This window comes from Ictalurus punctatus, chromosome 4 (genome assembly GCF_001660625.3).
Source record: "Ictalurus punctatus breed USDA103 chromosome 4, Coco_2.0, whole genome shotgun sequence".
In the NCBI taxonomy this organism is placed as follows: Eukaryota; Metazoa; Chordata; class Actinopteri; order Siluriformes; family Ictaluridae; genus Ictalurus; species Ictalurus punctatus.
In genome coordinates this window covers 241366-262500 of record NC_071284.1, presented here as the reverse complement: position 1 = coordinate 262500, position 21135 = coordinate 241366, and the positions used below count along the sequence as shown (strand labels likewise).

Genomic DNA, 21135 nt, shown 5'->3' with positions numbered 1-21135 from the left:
ACGGTGAGAAATTTGTAGGTAAACAATCTGCAAAGCCCAGAGAGGCCACTGAAAGTTTTAACAAAAAAAAGTTTAAAAAAAAGATTTTTAAAAAGTTCCTACGTAACTACGGACTGTTTTATAGAGAATTGGGAAAAGTGAATCAATTCAAACAGAATGTGGAAACGCAGACAGAAGCACCTGAAAAGAATTTAGAAATATCCTCCAGGGCTGCCCTTAAACCCTCCTCACGTTCCCCCGCACGTTCCCCTGCACGTTCCCCCGCACGTTCCCCTGCACGTTCCCCCGCACGTTCCCCCGCACGTTCCCCTGCACGTTCCCCCGCACCTTCCCCCGCACCTTCCCCCGCACCTTCCCCCGCACGTTGACCCGCACGTTCCCCAGCACCTTCCCCCGCACGTTCCCCCGCACGTTCCCCCGCACGTTCCCCCGCACGTTCCCCCGCACCTTCCCCCGCACCTTCCCCCGCACCTTCCCCCGCACCTTCCCCTCGTTAATGATTTGCAGCAGGAGATTACACACCGCAGCGCTGCGCGAGTTCAAACCCTCTTTTTCTCAGTATTATTATTACTGAGCTCAGGCTCGGGTCCTGACGAGTGATTATTTCTAACCCTGTTTTTCTGTCCGTTAAAAAGAAGTTTAAGTGTTACAAATGGATAAAAATAACATTTCCTTCTTTAACTTATAAAAAGTGTCATTGTTGTTCCGTGCTGTAAGAGTAAAACACTCGGGGACGCGCCGTTATAATCCTCTTACATTTAAATATTCTGTGTAAAAGAACAAATAGTTAAAAGCTTTTTTTTTTATTTTTAATCCAATAAATGACTAAAAACAGCTGAGGAACATCTGACTCAGGAACCAGATCGTCATCTTGTATTCCTAAGAATTTGCATAATCGGACATGATTGGTTCAAATCCAATCAGTTTATAATTTAGTGACATCACAATATGAGTGTGTTTTCTTTCTTAGCTATTCTGAAGTCATTCTGAACAATTTCTACACACACACGCACGCACGCACGCACACACACACACATGCACGCGCACACGCACACACGCAGGCAGATGGTGTTTATCAGTGTGTTCCTCTCAGCAGGGTGAGGTGCAGAACACCGGTGTGTGTATCTGATCTCACTCTCGCGGTGTTGAAGCTGTAAGAGCTGATAAAGTTGCTGTAAGCGTACATGAGTGTTTATCTCAGTTTCCTCTTTATCACCAAGAAAACCTCTCTGAGCGACGAGTCTGAACCCAACACACATCAAAGTTTATAAAATACAGAATGAGCCTGAAATCCCTTTAACAAACAAACAGTCCATAAACAGCTGTGATAAATAAACACGATTAAGCCGTGACGGGTTTTTAGAGGAATGATTACAGACTAATTTCACTTATTAGACATTATTGAATATTTACGTCTGATTCGTGTGCGAGTTTATTTTGTCCTCTCGCAGCTCTCCATGTGCTTTTGTGCTGGTTTTGGTCCGGCCTCGTCATGGCACTGGTTAATTACTCTAATGCGTTCCCCTGTTCTGTGAACCACTTTGATTAGTCCGGTTATTTCTCTCCTGCTGTTTCTGTTCCTCACTGCAAACGCTCACCGTGCACTCAGCGGCGTTAGTGTTCTTCCTTTCATGTATTACTTCCTGGATTTCACCCTCATCTGTTTCACTCAGCGTAATTAGTGTCTGTCTGTGTGTGTCTGTGTGTGTGTGTGTCTGTGTGTGTGTCTGTGTGTGTGTCTGTGTGTGTGTCTGTGTGTGTGTCTGTGTGTGTGTCTGTCTGTGTGTGTGTCTGTGTGTGTGTCTGTCACTCTGTCTGTCTGTCTGTCTTTTCACCACAGTTACGATCATTAATAATGATTTCCCAAAACAAAAGCCAGTGCGGAGTTCACACACTTACGTCCTGCCTTCCATCATTCAGTCATTTTTCTTTGACTATTTTGCTCTGTTTGTTGTACATTAACGACGTCGGATTAATGACGTCTGATTAAACTCCGCACACGAGACTGTACAATCTCACCATGGTGATGTTTCTGAACAAGGAACAAGCGGACTGGTCCTCCAGAACCTGAAGGTTTTATTAATGCTAAATGAAATATTCATGAATAGTGTAGATTTAAAAAAAATCTTCTTCTGTATTTTAAATATTAATATTTAATATTGTGATATCCTGCATTAATAATGAATAATTATACATAATGTTCATCACTAATCACAGAAAGCTGCAGATTGATAATAATTTCATCATAATAAGTGATTTAGTGATAAAGTGTTTAATGAATCTGCTGCGTTATGTCATGAGCTCCACATTTATTTATTCATTTATTTAATAAATTAATTTTAAAAAAGGGAATGATTATTATTTAATAAAGTTCAGATTTCTCCCAGACATATTTTCACTACAGGTTTTGACCGGTCACTACGTCCTGCTTAATATTCAGATCAAATTTATATTTTATATTATTAGTTGTATTTGTCAGCTGTTTTATGGATTTATTATCTATTAAACTGACCTAATAAAAATCTTTTTCCCCATTTTTCAAACATTTTCTTTATTACAGATTAATTACATAATTAATGTCTTTTAATAACAGCACTTTAAGTTCAAGGCCCTAAAATTCCGTTTTATTTCACAGCCCAGAATAAACCCTTCATACCGTAGAGACAGGAAAATAAAATAAAATAAAGTGTGGGTGTTTATAGTTTATTATTGGTGCAGTGAGGAAAAGCATTAATTTATAAAAAGTGAAGACTTACGAGGCGGTGTCTCTCCTCCTCCACGGTGTTCAGCAGCTGTGAGAATTCTTTAAAAGACTGAGCTGAAACGAGAGAAGAAGATGAATTTATTAATCCATCCACATCATCTGGACCAAGATCAAACCCATAACACCATCTGCACTGATCAATAGGAATAACATTATGCTGATTTATTACTCAGGGTGCTTAAACTAATGATCTCACACACATACATACACACACACACACACACACACACACACACACACACACACACACACACACAGACACGAGCACTGAGGAACGGGAAAGAATCAATGAGTTAAATCGATATGGCACGGCGTGAGCTTATTACACCTCTGTTTCCTGTTCACAGAATAATAACATCAGGTAGGGAGGAGTGATAGAGGAGTAACAGGAGTGATAGAAGAGTAACAGGAGTAATAGAGGAGTAATAGAAGAGTAACAGGAGTGATAGAGGAGTAATAGAAGAGTAACAGGAGTAATAGAGGAGTAACAAAGGAGTAACAGGAGTAATAGAGGAGTAGCAGGAGTGACAGCGGAGTAATAGAGGAGTAACAGGAGTAATAGAGGAGTGATAGAGGAGTAGCAGGAGTGACAGCGGAGTAATAGAGGAGTAACAGGAGTAATAGAGGAGTGATAGAGGAGTAACAGGAGTAATAGAGGAGTGATAGAGGAGTAATAGAGGAGTGATAGAGGAGTAACAGGAGTAATAGAGGAGTGATAGAGGAGTAACAGGAGTAATAGAGGAGTGATAGAGGAGTAATAGAGGAGTGATAGAGGAGTAACAGGAGTAATAGAGGAGTGATAGAGGAGTAACAGGAGTAATAGAGGAGTGATAGAGGAGTAACAGGAGTAATAGAGGAGTAACAGGAGTAATAGAGGAATAATAGAGGAGTGATAGAGGAGTAACAGGAGTAATAGAGGAGTGATAGAGGAGTAACAGAGGAGTGATAGAGGAGTAACAGGAGTAATAGAGGAGTGATAGAGGAGTAACAGGAGTAATAGAGGAGTGATAGAGGAGTAATAGAGGAGTAATAGAGGAGTGATAGAGGAGTAATAGAGGAATAATAGAGGAGTGATAGAGGAGTAACAGGAGTAATAGAGGAGTGATAGAGGAGTAACGGGAGTAATAGAGGAGTAATAGAGGAGTGATAGAGGAGTAACGGGAGTAATAGAGGAGTGATAGAGGAGTAACGGGAGTAATAGAGGAGTGATAGAGGAGTAACAGGAGTAATAGAGGAGTGATAGAGGAGTAACAGGAGTAATAGAGGAGTGATAGAGGAGTAACGGGAGTAATAGAGGAGTGATAGAGGAGTAACAGGAGTAATAGAGGAGTGATAGAGGAGTAATAGAGGAATAATAGAGGAGTGATAGAGGAGTGATAGAGGAGTAACAGGAGTAATAGAGGAGTGATAGAGGAGTAATAGAGGAATAATAGAGGAGTGATAGAGGAGTGATAGAGGAGTAACAGGAGTAATAGAGGAGTGATAGAGGAGTAATAGAGGAATAATAGAGGAGTAATAGAGGAGTGATAGAGGAGTAACAGAGGAGTGAGAGGAGTAACAGAGGAGTAAGAACATCAGCAGTAGAGTTTACATGTTTGTTTTTTTTACATCTCTCTGGATTTGTGCTTCATTTCAGACGTGAACACTTCGAGGTTTGTGTGTTTTGCATCTGACTGAGTTCCTGATCATCCACAGAGTAAATCACACTCACTCAAACTGCCATTAAACAGTGTGTGTGTGTGTGTGTGTGTGTGTGTGTGTGTGTGTGTGTGTATGGTAATGGAGAAGAAGATGAGGCGTGACCCAGCACATGGCCGGGATGTGGAGGTGCTCACGGCCGTCGCACTTCATTAGCGACAGAGATGGAGGAGGGACACAAAACCTCCCTCTGTCCCGTCCTTCATCATCCTGTGTTTGGACACTTAGCATAGCCGCGCTCGCTAAAGCCAGCCAATGTCATCACCAGGCCATGCATCATCTCCTGAACACACACACACCCACCCTCACACATACACACACACACACACACACACACACACACACACACACACACACACACACACAGGCCATTAATGCTTCATTTAGCAGGAACACACTCTCGAGCCCCGGTGCAGCCCCACTGTCACTGCCAGGCCTCAATAACACCAGCACTATGTGTGTGCGCGCGCGTGTGTGCGTGTGTGTGCACGTGTGTGTGCGCGCACGTGTGTGTGTGTGTGTGTGCGTGCGCGCGTGTGTGTGTGTGCACGTGTGTGTGCGCGTGTGTGTGTGCACGTGTGTGTGCGCGTGTGTGTGTGTGCACGTGTGTGTGTGTGTGTGCACGTGTGTGTGTGTGTGCACGTGTGTGTGCGCGCGCGCGTGTGTGCGCGCGCGCGTGTGTGCGCGCGCGTGCACGTGTGTGTGTGTGCACGTGTGTGTGTGTGTGCACGTGTGTGCACGTGTGTGTGTGTGCACGTGTGCGCGCACGTGTGTGTGTGTGCACGTGTGCGCGCGTACGTGTGTGTGTGTGCGCACGTGTGCACGTGTGTGTGTGTGTGTGTGCGTGCGTGTGTGTGTGTGTGTGTGCGTGTGTGCGTGCCCCATGAGGAAAACCCAAAATCAGTCGGCTGTAAACTGAGGGAAAAAAGGAGGAATAGAAATAAAGTAAGTGATTGAGTGCAAAAGTTTGTACACCCTTACTTCTACGTTTGGCCTAATGAAGGAGAAACCTGGTGCAATTTTACACAAAAGTACAAAAAAAATCCTCATTTTAAGATTTGGAAGACTCTAGATGTTAATATATAATTAGCTGACTTTATTTATTTATTATTAATAAATAAATATTTATTTATTTACTTTATTTTCAGGAGCACGTGTCAGAGGTTAATGATAGTCTTGCTCTTTGTTCAGTAAAGTGTAAATGAGCACGTATTCAGTGTTTATTCAGTGTTTATACAGTGTACGCTCATCTTTATTCTTTATGGTGATCAGGTATTTATTATTCAGAAATAACCAATTATTAAATTATTTGATTGCAAATGAGACGTTATTAGGATCTGAATTTAGATGATGAATTCATGCTCAATAATTTGCACAACAGAGCCTTAACACAGCATTTATAGCTTTTATATTTATTATTATATTTATTTATTTTTCTCTTCCACTCTTTGGTCATATCTTTGTGTTTCCTGAATGCTGCTTGTTGCGAATCGCTCTGCATAACCACGCTGAGCTCCTGATTTCTATCTCCTTCTCCAGCATGCGAGAGATGTTCTCCTGTTTCTCGAGCATAAAGGTTAATAAAGAGACTCGCTGACCGAGGCCGAGCTTCAATCAATTCTGTTTTCTACTAGATTAAATAAACTAGAGGGGGGAGGGGAGCCATTTTATCACCTAGCAACCAAACTTCTGAGCACCAGGAGGAACAGGAGCACCAGGAGGAACAGGAGCACCAGGAGGAACAGGAGCACCAGGAGGAACAGGAGAAGAAAGATGAGATCTGATGAGATGTGGAATTTTATTCACAGTAATATTCTGTGTAATTATGTGCCGTTGTTAATGAGGTCTTAAATGTCAGCTTCAGGAACATTAACCCTAAAGCGTAAAGGCATCAGATGAAATGTGACTTTTCTGCAGAGACGAAAGAAAAAAGAGACGTGACCTCCGAGTGCGACTCTGAGACACATTAAAAACTCGGTGGCCGTGAGTCGGGCTGTGGGATTGATTTGGCGATAACTGCGCTGGATTGTGAATGTCACGGCAGGAAGCCGTGGAATGAAATCGATAAGAGGTCACTCGCCCTCGTCTCCTCCTCCGACAGCCTGATGGAGCTTCACCGAGCTTCAGAGTCCACGTTCACCCCGCAGACTTCAGGATGGAACGCAGAGGTCCGGTTCAGTCATTCAGGACGCATCTGTTTCATCGATGAGCGGACGGATCACAGAAGATTACATTTCTGTTCAGCGACAGCAGTTCTAACTCTCAGTTCTTTTTTTTTTTTTTTTAAAAAGTTATAATCCATCAACTTAGACAAGAAAACTTCTCAGATGGTTCTCCTGAACTCCATAACTCCTCGTACTGATCCTGATTTAAAACACAGACTCTCTCTCTGTATAAAACTGACTCAGGAGGCGGGGCTAAGTATGAGCTCAGTGTTAGGAAATAAACTCGATAGATGTAAAACATCACATCCGATACGCAGAGTGCCACGGACGACTGAGGAGTGGTGATGAATGGTGAAACACAAAACCTGCTCGCTAGGCTAACGACATGAGCTAGCTCATGTTAGCGATAAACAGGTGGAGAACATTCAGTCATCTTCAGTTAGCATTTTATTCTGGTCAGGGTGATGATGGATGCAGAGACTATACTAGGAACACGGAACGAGGTGGGAATACGTCCCTGATGGGACACCAGTTCAGCGCAGGGCATCGTGAGCACAGTAGGAGAACAGCGGAACGGTGGAACAGCGGAACAGGTGGACTAGGCTACAGACAGACACATGTCACTTCTGTTCAGCAGAACTCTGGGGATTTTATTGGAACCAAACTAGACGGAGTTAATTACGGCCGAGCTCGACGCTGCCCTCAGTCATCAGCTGCAATTACCCCCAATAACCCCAACACATGCCCCATATTACCCCCCTATGCCCAACCTCACACACGCCCCTCGAACACAGAGTGTTCAGGAACATTACAATCTGCTTCCTATGTGCCTCAGACAGAGAGATAGAGAAGGAAGAGAGAGAGAGAGAGACAGACAGGAGAGACAGGAGAGAGAGAGAGAGAGAGAGAGAGAGAGAGAGAGAGAGAGAGAGAGAGAGAGAGAGAGAGAGAGAGGGAGAGAGACTGGAGAGAGAGAGAGAGAGAGAGAGAGAGAGAGAGAGAGAGAGACAGACAGGAGAGACTGGAGAGAGAGAGAGAGAGGGAGAGAGACTGGAGAGAGAGAGAGAGAGAGAGAGAGAGAGAGAGAGAGAGAGAGAGAGAGAGAGCGAGAGAGAGACAGACTGGAGAGAGAGAGAGGAGAAAGAGAGAGGAGAGAGAGAGAGACAGACAGGAGAGAGAGAGGGGAGAGAGAGACAGACAGACAGACAGACAGAAGAGACAGACAGACAGACAGGAGACAGAGAGAGAGGAGAGAGAGACAGACAGACAGACAGAAGAGACAGACAGACAGACAGGAGACAGAGAGAGAGGAGAGAGAGACAGACAGACAGACAGAAGAGACAGACAGACAGACAGGAGACGGAGAGAGAGGAGAGAGAGAGAGAAGAGAAGTAGGAGATGAAAAGCAACAGTAAAGAAAGAGAAGGAAGAAGAAAGGACAAAAAGGCAGAAAAATAAAGACAAGATGACTAGAGAATAAAGAGTGAGATGGAGAGCGAGAAACAATGGAACAATGAAAGACATAAATAGGAGTGAGAGAATGAGTGTGTTGTCACGGTAACTGAATGAACTGTAACTGTGAATCCATGTAAAATTCCTACAACAGCGGGTGTTTACCACTTTTATAGATTTTTTTTTCACTGCAGCAGTAAACAGTGAGTGAGAGAGAGAGAGAGAGAGAGAGAGAGAGAGAGAGAGATTAACCAATCACAGTGCACCAGACCTACACAGACCGCACCTCGATGTTTATCTTCACCATTGTCATGACGTTAACCGCGGTCACAATATATATCTGAAATGGGCGTGGCCAAGATGAGGCAATGAAAAGAACTCTCAATGTAACTTCAGTTAACAATTTAGCTATCATTTAGCTTAAGACTTTAGATCTCTTTCGACTTCACCAGGTTTGTTAATGCGAATCACCTAGCAATGCTAACCGACAATAAACAGAAGAAAAACCCACAGAATAAAATACTCCAGCCTCTTGCTGAAGTCTAAGATAAATTCCTCAATTCACATGCTGGATGTTCTGCACTTTAACATTCAGGACCTTCAGAGATCAATGCAGAAAAATCACCCGTGCTACTGGATACAGACGTAAAGCTGGTGTTACTGGACGTATATAATGACTAGATGTTCCACCGCCTGTAGTACTAACCTCATACACAACTACTAACTACATACCTTCACATTCAGCTAACGCGACCTTTTAAATAACTAAAGCGTGAGCTATTTAAGAGTGAAAACGACAGCAGGAAGCAGTGGGACTGATTCAGTGAGCAGGTCACTGAACCTCCATAAATCTCCCTCACTGATCACCATTAGAGCCTCTGATCTGTACCAGGATGAAGACGTGTCGAGGTCACACACAACCAAATCAATAACCATCCATTGCTCATGCAGGTCACTGAGAGAACTAAAGGAACATAGTTCTACTACATCATTATTTCAGCCTAATCTCTGCACTGTGTGTGTGTGTGTGTGTGTGTGTGTGTGTGTGTGTGTGTGTGTGTGTGTGTGTGTGTGTGTGTGTGTGTGTTTAGTCCAGACTCCGTGAGAATGGAGGTGTAAGAGCAGCTGCTGAACTCCTTCATGAAGTGTTCAGTTGAAGGTGTTTGTGTATAAATGGAGCTGTAAACGTGTGGAATCGCTCCTTTCAGAGGCGGAGCTACTTTTTCAGAGGGAAGAGTTTGTGGTAGTTGTGCGTCTCTGATGGCGTATGGATTCCACAAAACCTTCAGGAACGTGTAAAGGGACCGGAACTCCTTTTTACTGTATTGCTGCAGTGTGTGAAAGTTACAGATAAATGATAAAAGTCCAGAAGAACAGCTTTGGGAAGATTTTCTCTCACGTCTAAATGTTTAAATAAACAGACTGCTGCATTTACACGTGAGTGTACGAGTGTACGAGTGCTCTGCTCTGTCCACACTCCATCTGAAAGTAAAGTGAAGTACCAGGTACAGCTCATCAGCACGTTCATACGGGACACCAGGACGTGGACGAGTCCTCACTCCGATCCATGATTTAATATGATTTTGAGAAAGTTCCTCTGAGGTAAAATAATAAAATGATTAGAAAAGTTATTACGTACCGATGTTTACCTCGTCGTCCGTCTCAGCGTCACCGATGCACTCGAACTGAAACTCCTTCAGCGACTGAGCAAACTTCAGCACAGATTCAGACAGATCTGCACACACACACACACACACACACACACACACACACACACACACACACACACACACACACACACACACAGGTTAGTCTGAGACATGTGTCCTTATCCCTTTTTGAGAAAATAAACAATAAAAATCAATTCATTAGATTAGATCTCGTTCATTCACTCGCACGATATTTTAATAAACACATGATCTACGCATGCTTGAGATCTGAAACCTGCAGAAGAAAAACATTACAAATATTTATTGGTGATTATTTTTGAAAGCAGGAAGTTGCTGCTGTTGAAGCCGTTAGCTGTGCTGCAGGTTTATGGATGTAAACGGCACAGAACGCCGTCCTGCTCTGAGGAGGAGATGAGAGTTTATGGATGGAACGGCTGCTCTTGGGCCATGATATGTTTTTAAGAAAGACAGAGATACAGATCAGCAATGGAGGAAAAACATCTCTTTTGTAACGGAGGACCGATGAAAGAGGTCACGAGTACGGGATGAGACAGTGTAGATCCTGCGTTTTAGGAGTACAGTGTGATCAAATACCAGGTTTGCTCAAATTTCTCTACATGTTCTGTAAAAGTCAAACAAATGATGTGAGACTTTATCAACGCTCTGCGCTTCAGGAGGCCTGAGCCGTAACCCATCAGTCTGAGCACAATGTCACGGTCTGAAGACTTCATTTCTATTAACACAATAGCAGAGAAACTCCAAAACCAAGCATCAAACCACATCAGTCCCGCTCAGACACTGTACATCACATGACATCTGAACATCCATCTGAACATCCATCTGAACATCCATCTGAACATCTCTCTGAACAGCTCTCTGAACAGCTCTCTGAACAGCTCTCTGAGAGCAACAACCACCTGCTGAGTGACAAAATGACCACTTCAAATGTGAAGGGGGGGAAGAGTTTGGGGGGAAGAGTTTGGGGGAAGTTTGGCTCCAGATTGTTAGATTTTTGTAGCAGTGTTAATAACAAATCAGATTGAAGTTCGTCCTCAGGGCCGAGAGTGAGAAGCTCCACACACTGGGAGAACCTCACAGTAGAACCACTGATTAAAGAAGAGCCAGCTGAGGCGGTTTGGGCACTTTACTAGATTTTGGGGCGTGGCTATGGGTATTAGTGACTGTGATTTTGTAATTTTGGGGGCGTGGCTGTGGGGATTTGTGAGTGTGATTTTGGGATTTTGGGGCGTGGCTGTGGGGATTAGTGATCATTCAGCTACAAGAGCGTTAGTGAGGTTGAAGTCAGGTGCTGATGTTGATGTTGATGATGTAAAGAGACTCCAGTTCCAGTTCATCCCAAAGGTGTTCAGTGAGGTTGAGGTCAGGGCTCTGTGCAGGACACTCGAGTTCTTCTACCTTCTTCTAACCTTCACACACGTCTTCATGGAGCTTTGTGCACTGTGTGTCGCGCTGGAACAGTGTTTGGGATTCTTAGTTCCAGTGAAGGGGAATTGTATATAACGCCACAGCGTACAGAGACGTTCTACACAACTGTGTGCTTCAGACTTTGTGGATACAGTTTAGAGAAGAAGCACATGGGTGTTATGGTCAGGGGTGCACAAAATTTTGGGAATATTTGGAGATCCTCCATGAGGAGCTGGAATCTGTGACGGGACTGACCTTCTCATCCTGCTGCCACCATGAAACACACATTTCCAGTTAACGTTAGAGGACCACTGCACACCTTCATCACGTGTTTATCAGATTTGTGCTCAGTTTTATTCTTCTTACCTTCTTATTCTTCTTATTTTATTATTCTCAGTTTTATTCTGTTTTCCTCAAAGTTTCTTGGCAAAAAGTGTTGTGAACTTTTCCTTCTCTTCCATCTCAATCCCGATGTTGATCTTCACAACAAACAACTTGATAACAAGTAATTGGATGTTTGTACATTTTACTAGCAGGATCTATTTCTGGCAATTAAATTACTCTAATTTACACATAAATGAGCCTTAATTAGTTGCTAAATGTAGGGTAAAGAAAGAATATAAACAGGAAATAAACTGCCGGAAAAAATAATCAGCCGAGGAAAAAGACGGCGCTGTTTCAGTCATCCATTTTTATAACGCTCCTCCATGGTAATATCTTGTCTTGCCTTTGGAAGGAAAAAAAAAACTTCTGAAAGAAGTCAGACTGAGAATTCACTTTCTGGCCTTTAAAAGCACGTAGCGGTGCGGGCGAGTGATTTATGCGTCGTTGTCTTCTCCGCGTATCTGACAGTGAAACAAAGCCGGCTCTGTGAGCAGCGAGACCTCACTGAACCTCCACATCCTCATCTCTGCCTCTATGAATACTTTATGAAATAAGAAGTGCATTTTATTCTGCTTTAGACATTTAGCTTCAGACGCTGGACTGTGACACGTCCAGTCACCCGCCGAGTCTGAAACACGTCTCTGAGCTCCTTACAAAAGAGAAGAAATCGATATAAATGTACTGGAATCTTCTGTGCTTTATAACATTCACCAAAATCCATCACTGAGGAGCTCGCGTTCCCCAGGGCACTCCTGCTTCACTTCCTGACGCCTGAGTCTAAACACACCAAGATCACTTCATCTTCAATTTATCTTCTAATCTAATTTTTCCTTTATACTTCCATTTTTTTGACCTTTGCTCCACACGATGTGCGGTTTTCTCGACCCGACTGTGTAGGGGTCAAAACGTCCTCGTAAAGAAGTCCTTCGCTAAGAGTATGCGCGAGCGGGGAGATCACACAGTCGCTGATAAATAAATGATTTGATGATTATATAAACAACCTTTCAATTAAATTCAAACCTTTGTGTCACATCCTGTGTTTATTTTCTCTTCCTGCACGCCCAAATCCCCAGAGCATGTGGTGTTCCTGCGGCTACAGCTCTGTACTCGTCTCAGTTTAACAGGTCACAAAACACTACAAAAACACTGAAACCTTAAACACGCAGCATGTTTTATTCGCTTCCTGCATTGAACTCCAACACTTTCTCACTCCAGTTCAGTAGGAAGAGCTCAGCTGCTCTCTCAAGCGTGACTGCAGTGTTCTCACCGGCCTGAAGGACTACACCGAGGGGAGAACACACCGGGGTTCTGTTCAAACACATTAAACACTGTGTGTGTGTGTGTGTGTGTGTGTTTGTGTGTGTGTGTGTGTGTGTGTGTGTGAAATGTTTCCTTTAAACAAGATCTTTAACCGATCTTTATATTATACATACAGTACACACTAGGGATGTCACGATACCAAAACTCTAGTAGTCGGTATCGATACCACCAAAAGTACAGGATACTCCATATCAAAGTCGATACCACGGTGTGGTATAAAAACATAAAAATAAAAACTCCTGGCAGACTTCATCCTCTACCTAATACTGGCAAAAAGAGAGAGAAGGATATTTTAGTTACTTATTAGTGACATTACTACATGTATCTGACAGGACCCGGGCTGAATGGCGATGATGGCGGAACATTAGGAGGTAGTTCATCACACTGCAGTGCGTTAGCGTCGTTAACAAATAACTGTCTATCGCTAACATGACATGGAGCGTAGCGTTAGCTGGTTTCACGCCACAATGCTGCTGTCTCAAACCAATATAATACAGCCCCGTCTTTCAGGTGCTTCTCCAAATTCCAGGTGTTTCCTCGCTGTGTTTGAAATGAACGATAGCATCGGTTACACTCCGGAAACCGCTTACCTTTCCTCTCAACCAGTCAGGGCGGAGCTAAAATTGTCGCCATTTCTGTAGTTTTTCCCGTGTGCTTGTAAGCGTTCTTCATCTTCACCACTTGTGGACCGACTAAAACACTTACGCGTATCTGCTGCCCCCTTCAGTTCCGGATGAATTGCAACTACGGCACCTACGCTACTGCCGGAAAGTAAGTACCGTCACGTTTTAAGAATGTTGGTACCGAAGTATCGGTTCTTGTGACATCCCTAACACACACACACACACACACACACACACACACACACACACACGGATTACATCCTACATGACAGACCATTATCAGTTTTTTGCATCAATGGAGAATCTTCATGGTGTAAAAAATGACAATATGGCGTCACAATGTTCTGTTTTTGGCAGACGGTGTTATCCAGAGCGACTTCCATTCATCTCATTTTTACACCTGAGCAGAGAGGGTTAAGGGCCTCGCTCAGGGGCCCAACAGTGACTTGGCAGTGCTGGGATTTGAACTCCTGACCTTCTGATCAGTCACGCAGAGCCTTTAACCACTGAGACACTTATTCTCCTTTAGATCCAAACTTAACACCGTGTTCCACTTCTGCACTGCTGACACAATCATCACTTCAGTCAGATTCAGTAGTACTGACTCAACACCTGAACAGAAACGTCCTTCTAAACTCTGATCAAACAGAAATTCTGATGTTAGTCATTAAGTTTTAGGCAGTAACGTTAGGGATCTCGCGCCCGTGCTCCAGAGAGGAGGACAGGAACGCTTTTTAACTTTAGACGTGTTTTTAAATCCAGATTAGCATGCTACTTGTTTAAGTATTCTTGCCAAGCGCAATCTGAATTATTTTTACAGATGTACGATAAACTCATTAGTGATTATAGATCATTAATGTACCATCTTTTTGTTTTTTGTAAATAATTTGGAGATTTTAAAATCATTATAAAAGTATATAAATAAATATTACTATTATAAAGACAATATTTACTGTGCTGTTCAACACTACGCATTCTGTACATATCATATTACATACGAACAGGTTACGCTAACTCACGGATATCATCTACACGCTAAAATATCTGTTACAGAAAATATTACTCCTCAGAAGCCTTTAGTCGATAAAACTGATTCAGATTCTCCAGATCTTCCTTTTACTTTTTTCCATCACACAGAGAAAAGAGAAGAAAAATCTTTCCTGCCCCTGAAGGTGGATATCAAACCCAAATCGGGATCAATATCCACCTCCTGCCGTGTGAGCTGCGAGTCGACTGATCCTCCGCTGGCTGTATCACAGGCTGCAAAATCTGCTCTTAGGCCCTCGTCCGGCTCGACGCTGAGCACTTTCACTCGATAAACAGCTCCGGGTTTGTCAGCGTGCTCAGTAACGGTGAGTCAGATTTATCAATAATGCATTACACATCCACACCTGAGTGAAGGATCCAGCTCGAGGGGGGAAATGAGGACTGATTTATTTTCCAAAAGCCTTTCATGAGCACTAGAACATCCACTAAACCCCAAAACAACTGGTGTGGAGTGTACAATATAGTGCACTCTGTAGAGTCTACACCAGGGACGTCCAGTCTTATCCGGAAAGAACCGGAGTGGGTGCAGGTCTTCATTCCAACCGAGCAGGAGACACACCTGATTCCACCGGTTTCATCAGTTCATCTTGACTTTCAATACACTCAGGTGTGGCTTCTGCTTGTTTGGAATGAAAACCTGCACCACACTGACATTTCCGGATAAGATCGGACACCCCTGCTGTACACCATCATTCGGTTATACCCTGCGTACAGTAGTGAGCTTCTACACTGAACACGAAGCTGGACTCAGCCTCACGTGGGTTCAGGATGATGAAAGCGTACGTGGAGCTCAGGCTCGCTGAAGAACTGTAAAATAGAGCGTTTCACATCCATGTCATTCCTGTGTTTTCTATAATGTTCAGTAATAATCAGCACCACACCACGGGCAGAAAAGTCAGAACCAGGAAGTAGACAGAAACAAGATACGGAAACCACTAGGCTTGGACTTAACGTCGCCTTGGAACACCAAGAGAGCCGTATTTCCGTAAGCTGATGTATTTCCTGTTAAGTCCGTGATGGCGTGTTGCTTTACACAACATCCGACAGTGTTGGAGATACACCACTGCCCTGAACACACTCACCCTGTCCACTAGAGGACGATACGCCGTGCGATTGTGGACTTACAGCGTACGCGTTTTTAGGCGAGGTCGAGTGTCAGCGTCGCTGAAACACTAACACATGGGAACCGAGATCAAAGGGGGATCTGGGATACCTGCAGTGTAGCTACTGCTCATATTTACTCTGTCTGTCACACTATAACATCACACACTCATTAATATTCATTATAAACTCATTAATATTCATTACGCACACAGTGCAACAGGATGTGACAAAGATGAGGAGTCCTCGTGTTCTCAGTGAGTAGAGACGGAGTAATGGGACATGTCCCGTCTCGCCTGCAGTAATAACACACACATGCCACAGCATACACACACACACACACACACACACACACACCAGTGATCACCCTTTTCTTCCTTTACACCAATTTCCCACTCATCTCTCCGTTTTTCATATCATCCCTCTCCCACTGGCTGAACCTGTCAGAACATTCTGGATGTTGTAACACACCTAATGCAGAGAGACGTTGTGTGTATTAGTGTTGTAACGTGTGCTATCAAGGGGCAGGACGCGAGAGCATAACACACTAATGTATTCACACGGGAAAACCCGGCCGCTCTCGGACCTGAGTGTGATCGCCAGACCGAGGGAAACCGAGTAAACACTGTGTGTGTGTGAGAGAGACTGAACCCTGAGGTGTACTTCAGGTTTGGAACACACACACACACACACACACACACACACACACACACACACACACACACACACACACACACACACACACACACACACACACACACACACACACACACACACACACAGTAGGAAATGTTCGGTCTTTCAGTGAGAGCGTTTTGTTATATTGTGTAATGTTGTGTAACTCGGTGTAGTGTGCTCACAGAACACTTTTCTAAAAGGTCACATCTATACCAAGGGCTTTTCTGTTTCTGTATTTCAGTTCCTCTCTGCTGTTTTAACATACACACACACACACACACACACACACACACACACACGGCCCCCTAATTTCAGCATGGTGTGTGTAGGTGCTCGTTGCTGGTATGTAATTTATGAGGCACTTTTCTTTGCAGGGGTCGAAGAAGCAGGATGGACACACTCGCTCTAATCACACATTGGACTCTGTGTCTGATGTGTCCTCTGGACAAACGAATCACCCCCGCCCCAACTCCGTTAAAACATGCGGGTTCTCCTTCTCATTAGAGTTGGCTTTAGTTCCTGACTCTGAGGCTTCAGTGAGAACAGAAGCAGGTTAATTCCCGGGACTGAGAGAATCGCCGCTAGATTCTCTTAGATTAAACCCCTCGGCTGCTCAGTTTTCATTTTATATAACTAATCACGTCTGATCTGTTACTCCTCTCTGATTTCAGTGTCTGATAAATAAATAAATACATTAATAAAATGTAATCTCAGCTCAGAATAACCGATGAGTTTGCAAAAGGATAAACTGGTGACAGAAATGTGAGACTCCGCAGTGACAGTGCTGCTCAATCACAACATCGCAATAAGCATGTAAACAACACACACTATCAGAGTATGGGCCAGATATGGTTACACAACCTTGTTTATTGTCCATTTCCTGTGGCTAAAGCACGAAGAGAATCACTGACTCACAAGAAAGAGAAGAGAAGAGAAGAGAAGAGAAGAGAACTCAGAGTTGTCCAATAACCTGCTCATCTGTCTATAAACTCCGAGATCTGATACTCATGTCCAATACTAACGCAGGTCTGATCAGTAATAAACACTTTCATGAGGAGGAACATTTGATCAGATGAACCTGAACATGCGAGAGAACTTTGAATGAGCTTCATATCATTATAATCACACAGACAGAACCTGAGCGAAGCACAACTGACCACACAACTAACCACAGATAACCACAACTATCCACACAATTATCCACACAACTATCCACACAACTATCCACACAACTATCCACACAACTATCCACACAACTATCCACACAACTATCCACACAACCACACACAACCACACACAACCACACCTAATCAGTTACACTGCTGTGAGTGTGTGTATCAACTGGGTAACTGTTTGGGACAAACAAATTATTGCTGATTATTTTCTTCTTAATATCTATAAACTTTGAGATGTTCAGGAGTTCTTCAAGGGTTCTTTAAGGGTTCTTGGCCTCCTAAAATGGTTTTACTTTCTGATAAAATTATAGTGCCCACAAACAGCACTGAAAAACTACACTGTGTCTATATATCATGTTAGGAAAATGGTTCCTCTAGGGTTCTTTGGATATTTAAATCTCCTTACTGTACCTGCCTAAAGGGGTTCTAATCTCTGAGGAACACAGAACACAGAAAACATATAAAAGTGCTGTAACCCCTACAACATTCACTCGATGTGCAGAGTGTGTACATTTACATTTATTCCTTTAGCAGATGCTTTTATCCATATAGTGTACAGTGTTAGTGTGCAGTGTTGTGTATAGTGTTGGTGTGCAGTGTTAGTGTATAGTATGTGGTGATATGTATAATGTTAGTGTATAGTATTGTGTATAGTGTGTTGTGTATAGTGTTAGTGTATAGTGCAGTATATAGTGTTGTGTATACTGTTGGTGTGCAGTATGTAGTGATGTGTATAGTGTTAGTGTATAGTGTTAGTGTGCAGTATATAGTGTTGTGTATAGTGTGTAGTGTGTATAGTGTTAGTGTATAGTGTGTAGGGTGCAGTATATAGTGTTGTGTATAGTGTTAGTGTATAGTGTGTAGTGTGTATAATGTTAGTGTGGAGTATATAATGTTGTGTATAGTGTTAGTGTATAGTGTTACTGTGCAGTATATAGTGTTGTGTATAGTGTTAGTGTGTAGTGTGTATAGTGTTGTGTATAGTGTTAGTGTGTAGTGTGTATAGTGTTAGTGTGCCGTGTATAGTGTTAGTGTATAGTGTTAGTGTGTAGTGTGTATAGTGTTAGTGTATAGTGTTAGTGTGCAGTATATAGTGTTGTGTATAGTGTTAGTGTGCCGTGTATAGTGTTGTGTATAGTGTTAGTGTATAGTGTTGGTGTATAGTATATAGTGTTAGTGTGCCATGTATAGTGTTAGTGTATAGTGTTAGTGTGCAGTATATAGTGTTGTGTATAGTGTTAGTGTATAGTGTTAGTGTGTAGTATATAGTGTTGTGTATAGTGTTAGTGTATAGTGTTAGTATTAGTGTATAGTGTGCAGTGTGTATAGTGTTAGTGTGCAGTATATAGTGTTGTGTATAGTGTTAGTGTATAGTGTGTAGTGTGTATAGTGTTAGTGTGCAGTATATAGTGTTGTGTATAGTGTTATTGTTAGTGTATAGTGTGTAGTGTGTAGTGTTAGTGTGTAGTGTGTATAGTGTTAGTGTGCAGTATATAGTGTTGTGTATAGTGTTAGTGTGCAGTATATAGTGTTGTGTATAGTGTTAGTGTGTGTTGTGTATAGTGTTAGTGTGCAGTATATAGTGTTGTGTATAGTGTTAGTGTGCAGTATATAGTGTTAGTGTATAGTGTGTATAGTGTTAGTGTGCAGTATATAGTGTTGTGTATAGTGTTGTGTATAGTGTTAGTGTGCAGTATATAGTGTTGTGTATAGTGTTAGTGTGCAGTATATAGTGTTAGTGTATAGTGTGTATAGTGTTAGTGTGCAGTATATAGTGTTGTGTATAGTGTTGTGTATAGTGTTAGTGTGCAGTATATAGTGTTGTGTATAGTGTGTATAGTGTTAGTGTATAGTGTGTAGTGTGTATAGTGTTAGTGTGCAGTATATAGTGTTGTGTATAGTGTTAGTGTGCAGTATATAGTGTTGTGTATAGTGTTAGTGTGCAGTATATAGTGTTGTGTATAGTGTGTATAGTGTTAGTGTATAGTGTGTAGTGTGTATAGTGTTAGTGTGCAGTATATAGTGTTGTGTATAGTGTTAGTGTGCAGTATATAGTGTTGTGTATAGTGTTAGTGTGCAGTATATAGTGTTGTGTATAGTGTTAGTGTGCAGTATATAGTGTTGTGTATAGTGTTAGTGTGCAGTATATAGTGTTGTGTATAGTGTTAGTGTGCAATATATAGTGTTGTGTATAGTGTGTAGTGTGTATAGTGTTAGTGTATAGTGTGTAGTGTGTATAGTGTTAGTGTGCAGTATATAGTGTTGTGTATAGTGTTAGTGTGCAGTATATAGTGTTGTGTATAGTGTTAGTGTGCAGTATATAGTGTTGTGTATAGTGTTAGTGTGCAGTATATAGTGTTGTGTATAGTGTTAGTGTGCAGTATATAGTGTTGTGTATAGTGTTAGTGTGCAGTATATAGTGTTGTATATAGTGTTGTGTATAGTGTGTAGTGTGTATAGTGTTAGTGTGCAGTATATAGTGTTGTGTATAGTGTTAGTGTGCAGTGTATAGTGTTAATGTGCAGTATATAGTGTTGTGTATAGTGTGTAATGTGCAGTTGCTTACTTTTCAGAGCGCCTATAAGTGCGTTCCCGTCCTTGATGAGCTCCTTGATGAACTTGTTGGTGTTCTCCAGCTCCACTTCGTGGTTCTTCAGTGTGTCTCTGAAGGCGGGACTGTCCAGAACCGAGTCACTGAACTCCAGAGTCGGTAATCCCATCTTCCTTCTCCTCTAACCGCCTTACTCTACTGACACCGCTAAATCCGCCTCATAACCATATTCTCCATCCTCCTCTTCCTCTTCCTGTCTGTCTGTCTGTCTGTCTGTCTGTCTGTCTGTCTCCCTGTCTCCCTCTCACAGCGCTCTCACACTTTTCTCTCTCCTCTCCGCCTTTCTCTCTGTTCTGCTCCACTTCCGGCCTGAAGTTAAACTTTTCTCCGCAAACTGCTCCGTTATCCTGAGACACTGAGACTCCTGCTGGCTGCTTTACAAACTCCAGTGTGTGTGAGTGTGTGCGTGTGCGTGTGTGTGTGCGCGCGTGTGTGTGTGCGTGTGCGCCAGGGTTTTAATTAACACGACCGCAAACACACTCGCGTCATGCATGTTAAATTCTGTCCACTGAGGATCAGGAAAACCGACACACACACACACACACACACACACACAGACAGAAAAGCTGTTCTTCATGCTCGTGAGTTTAGTGGAGGCATGTGTTATGAAATATTTAAATATGAGAGATTTATTTTTATAACTGTGTGTTATAGGAGTTCTGGTCTCTAGTGAGTTGATGATCTATAAATAAACACACACACGTTTAAAAGTCTGAGCCTGTGTCAGTGTTCTAAACTCCCTGTTATCAAAATTAAACTAAATAATATCGAGGAGGAAGAAACAGAAAGCATGGGCGGAGCTATGGGGAGCCAAAAAGTAACAATATTATTATTATTATTATTATTATTATTATTATTATCCATCCATCCATCCATCCATCCATCCATCCATCTTCTACCGCTTACTCCTTCTCAGGGTCTCGGGGAACCTGGAGTCTATCCCAGGGAGCATGGGGCACGAGGCGGGGTACACCCTGGACAGGGTGCCAGTCCATCACAGGGCACAATCACATACACACTCA

General features: G+C 42.8%; 1 protein-coding gene across 4 annotated transcripts in view; it reads right to left on the bottom strand.

Annotated features, from left to right (window-relative positions):
• LOC108264155 (rho GTPase-activating protein 42) overlaps positions 1 to 20508 on the bottom strand; it is a 74768-nt gene extending 54260 nt beyond the window's left edge. For 2 of the 4 annotated variants that reach the window (XM_053677760.1, XM_053677761.1), the window contains exons 1-3: positions 20069 to 20507; positions 9719 to 9814; positions 2757 to 2818 (exon numbers count right to left, since the gene is read on the bottom strand). In XM_053677760.1, coding sequence (XP_053533735.1) covers positions 2757 to 2818; positions 9719 to 9814; positions 20069 to 20222 — 312 coding nt within the window. In that variant the 5' untranslated portion in view covers positions 20223 to 20507. Of the gene's footprint in view, positions 1 to 2756; positions 2819 to 9718; positions 9815 to 20068 lie in introns of all 4 variants that reach the window. The other 2 variants (XR_008393829.1, XM_053677762.1) reach the window with 2 other exon arrangements.
• Between the last annotated feature and the right edge of the window lie 627 nt (positions 20509 to 21135).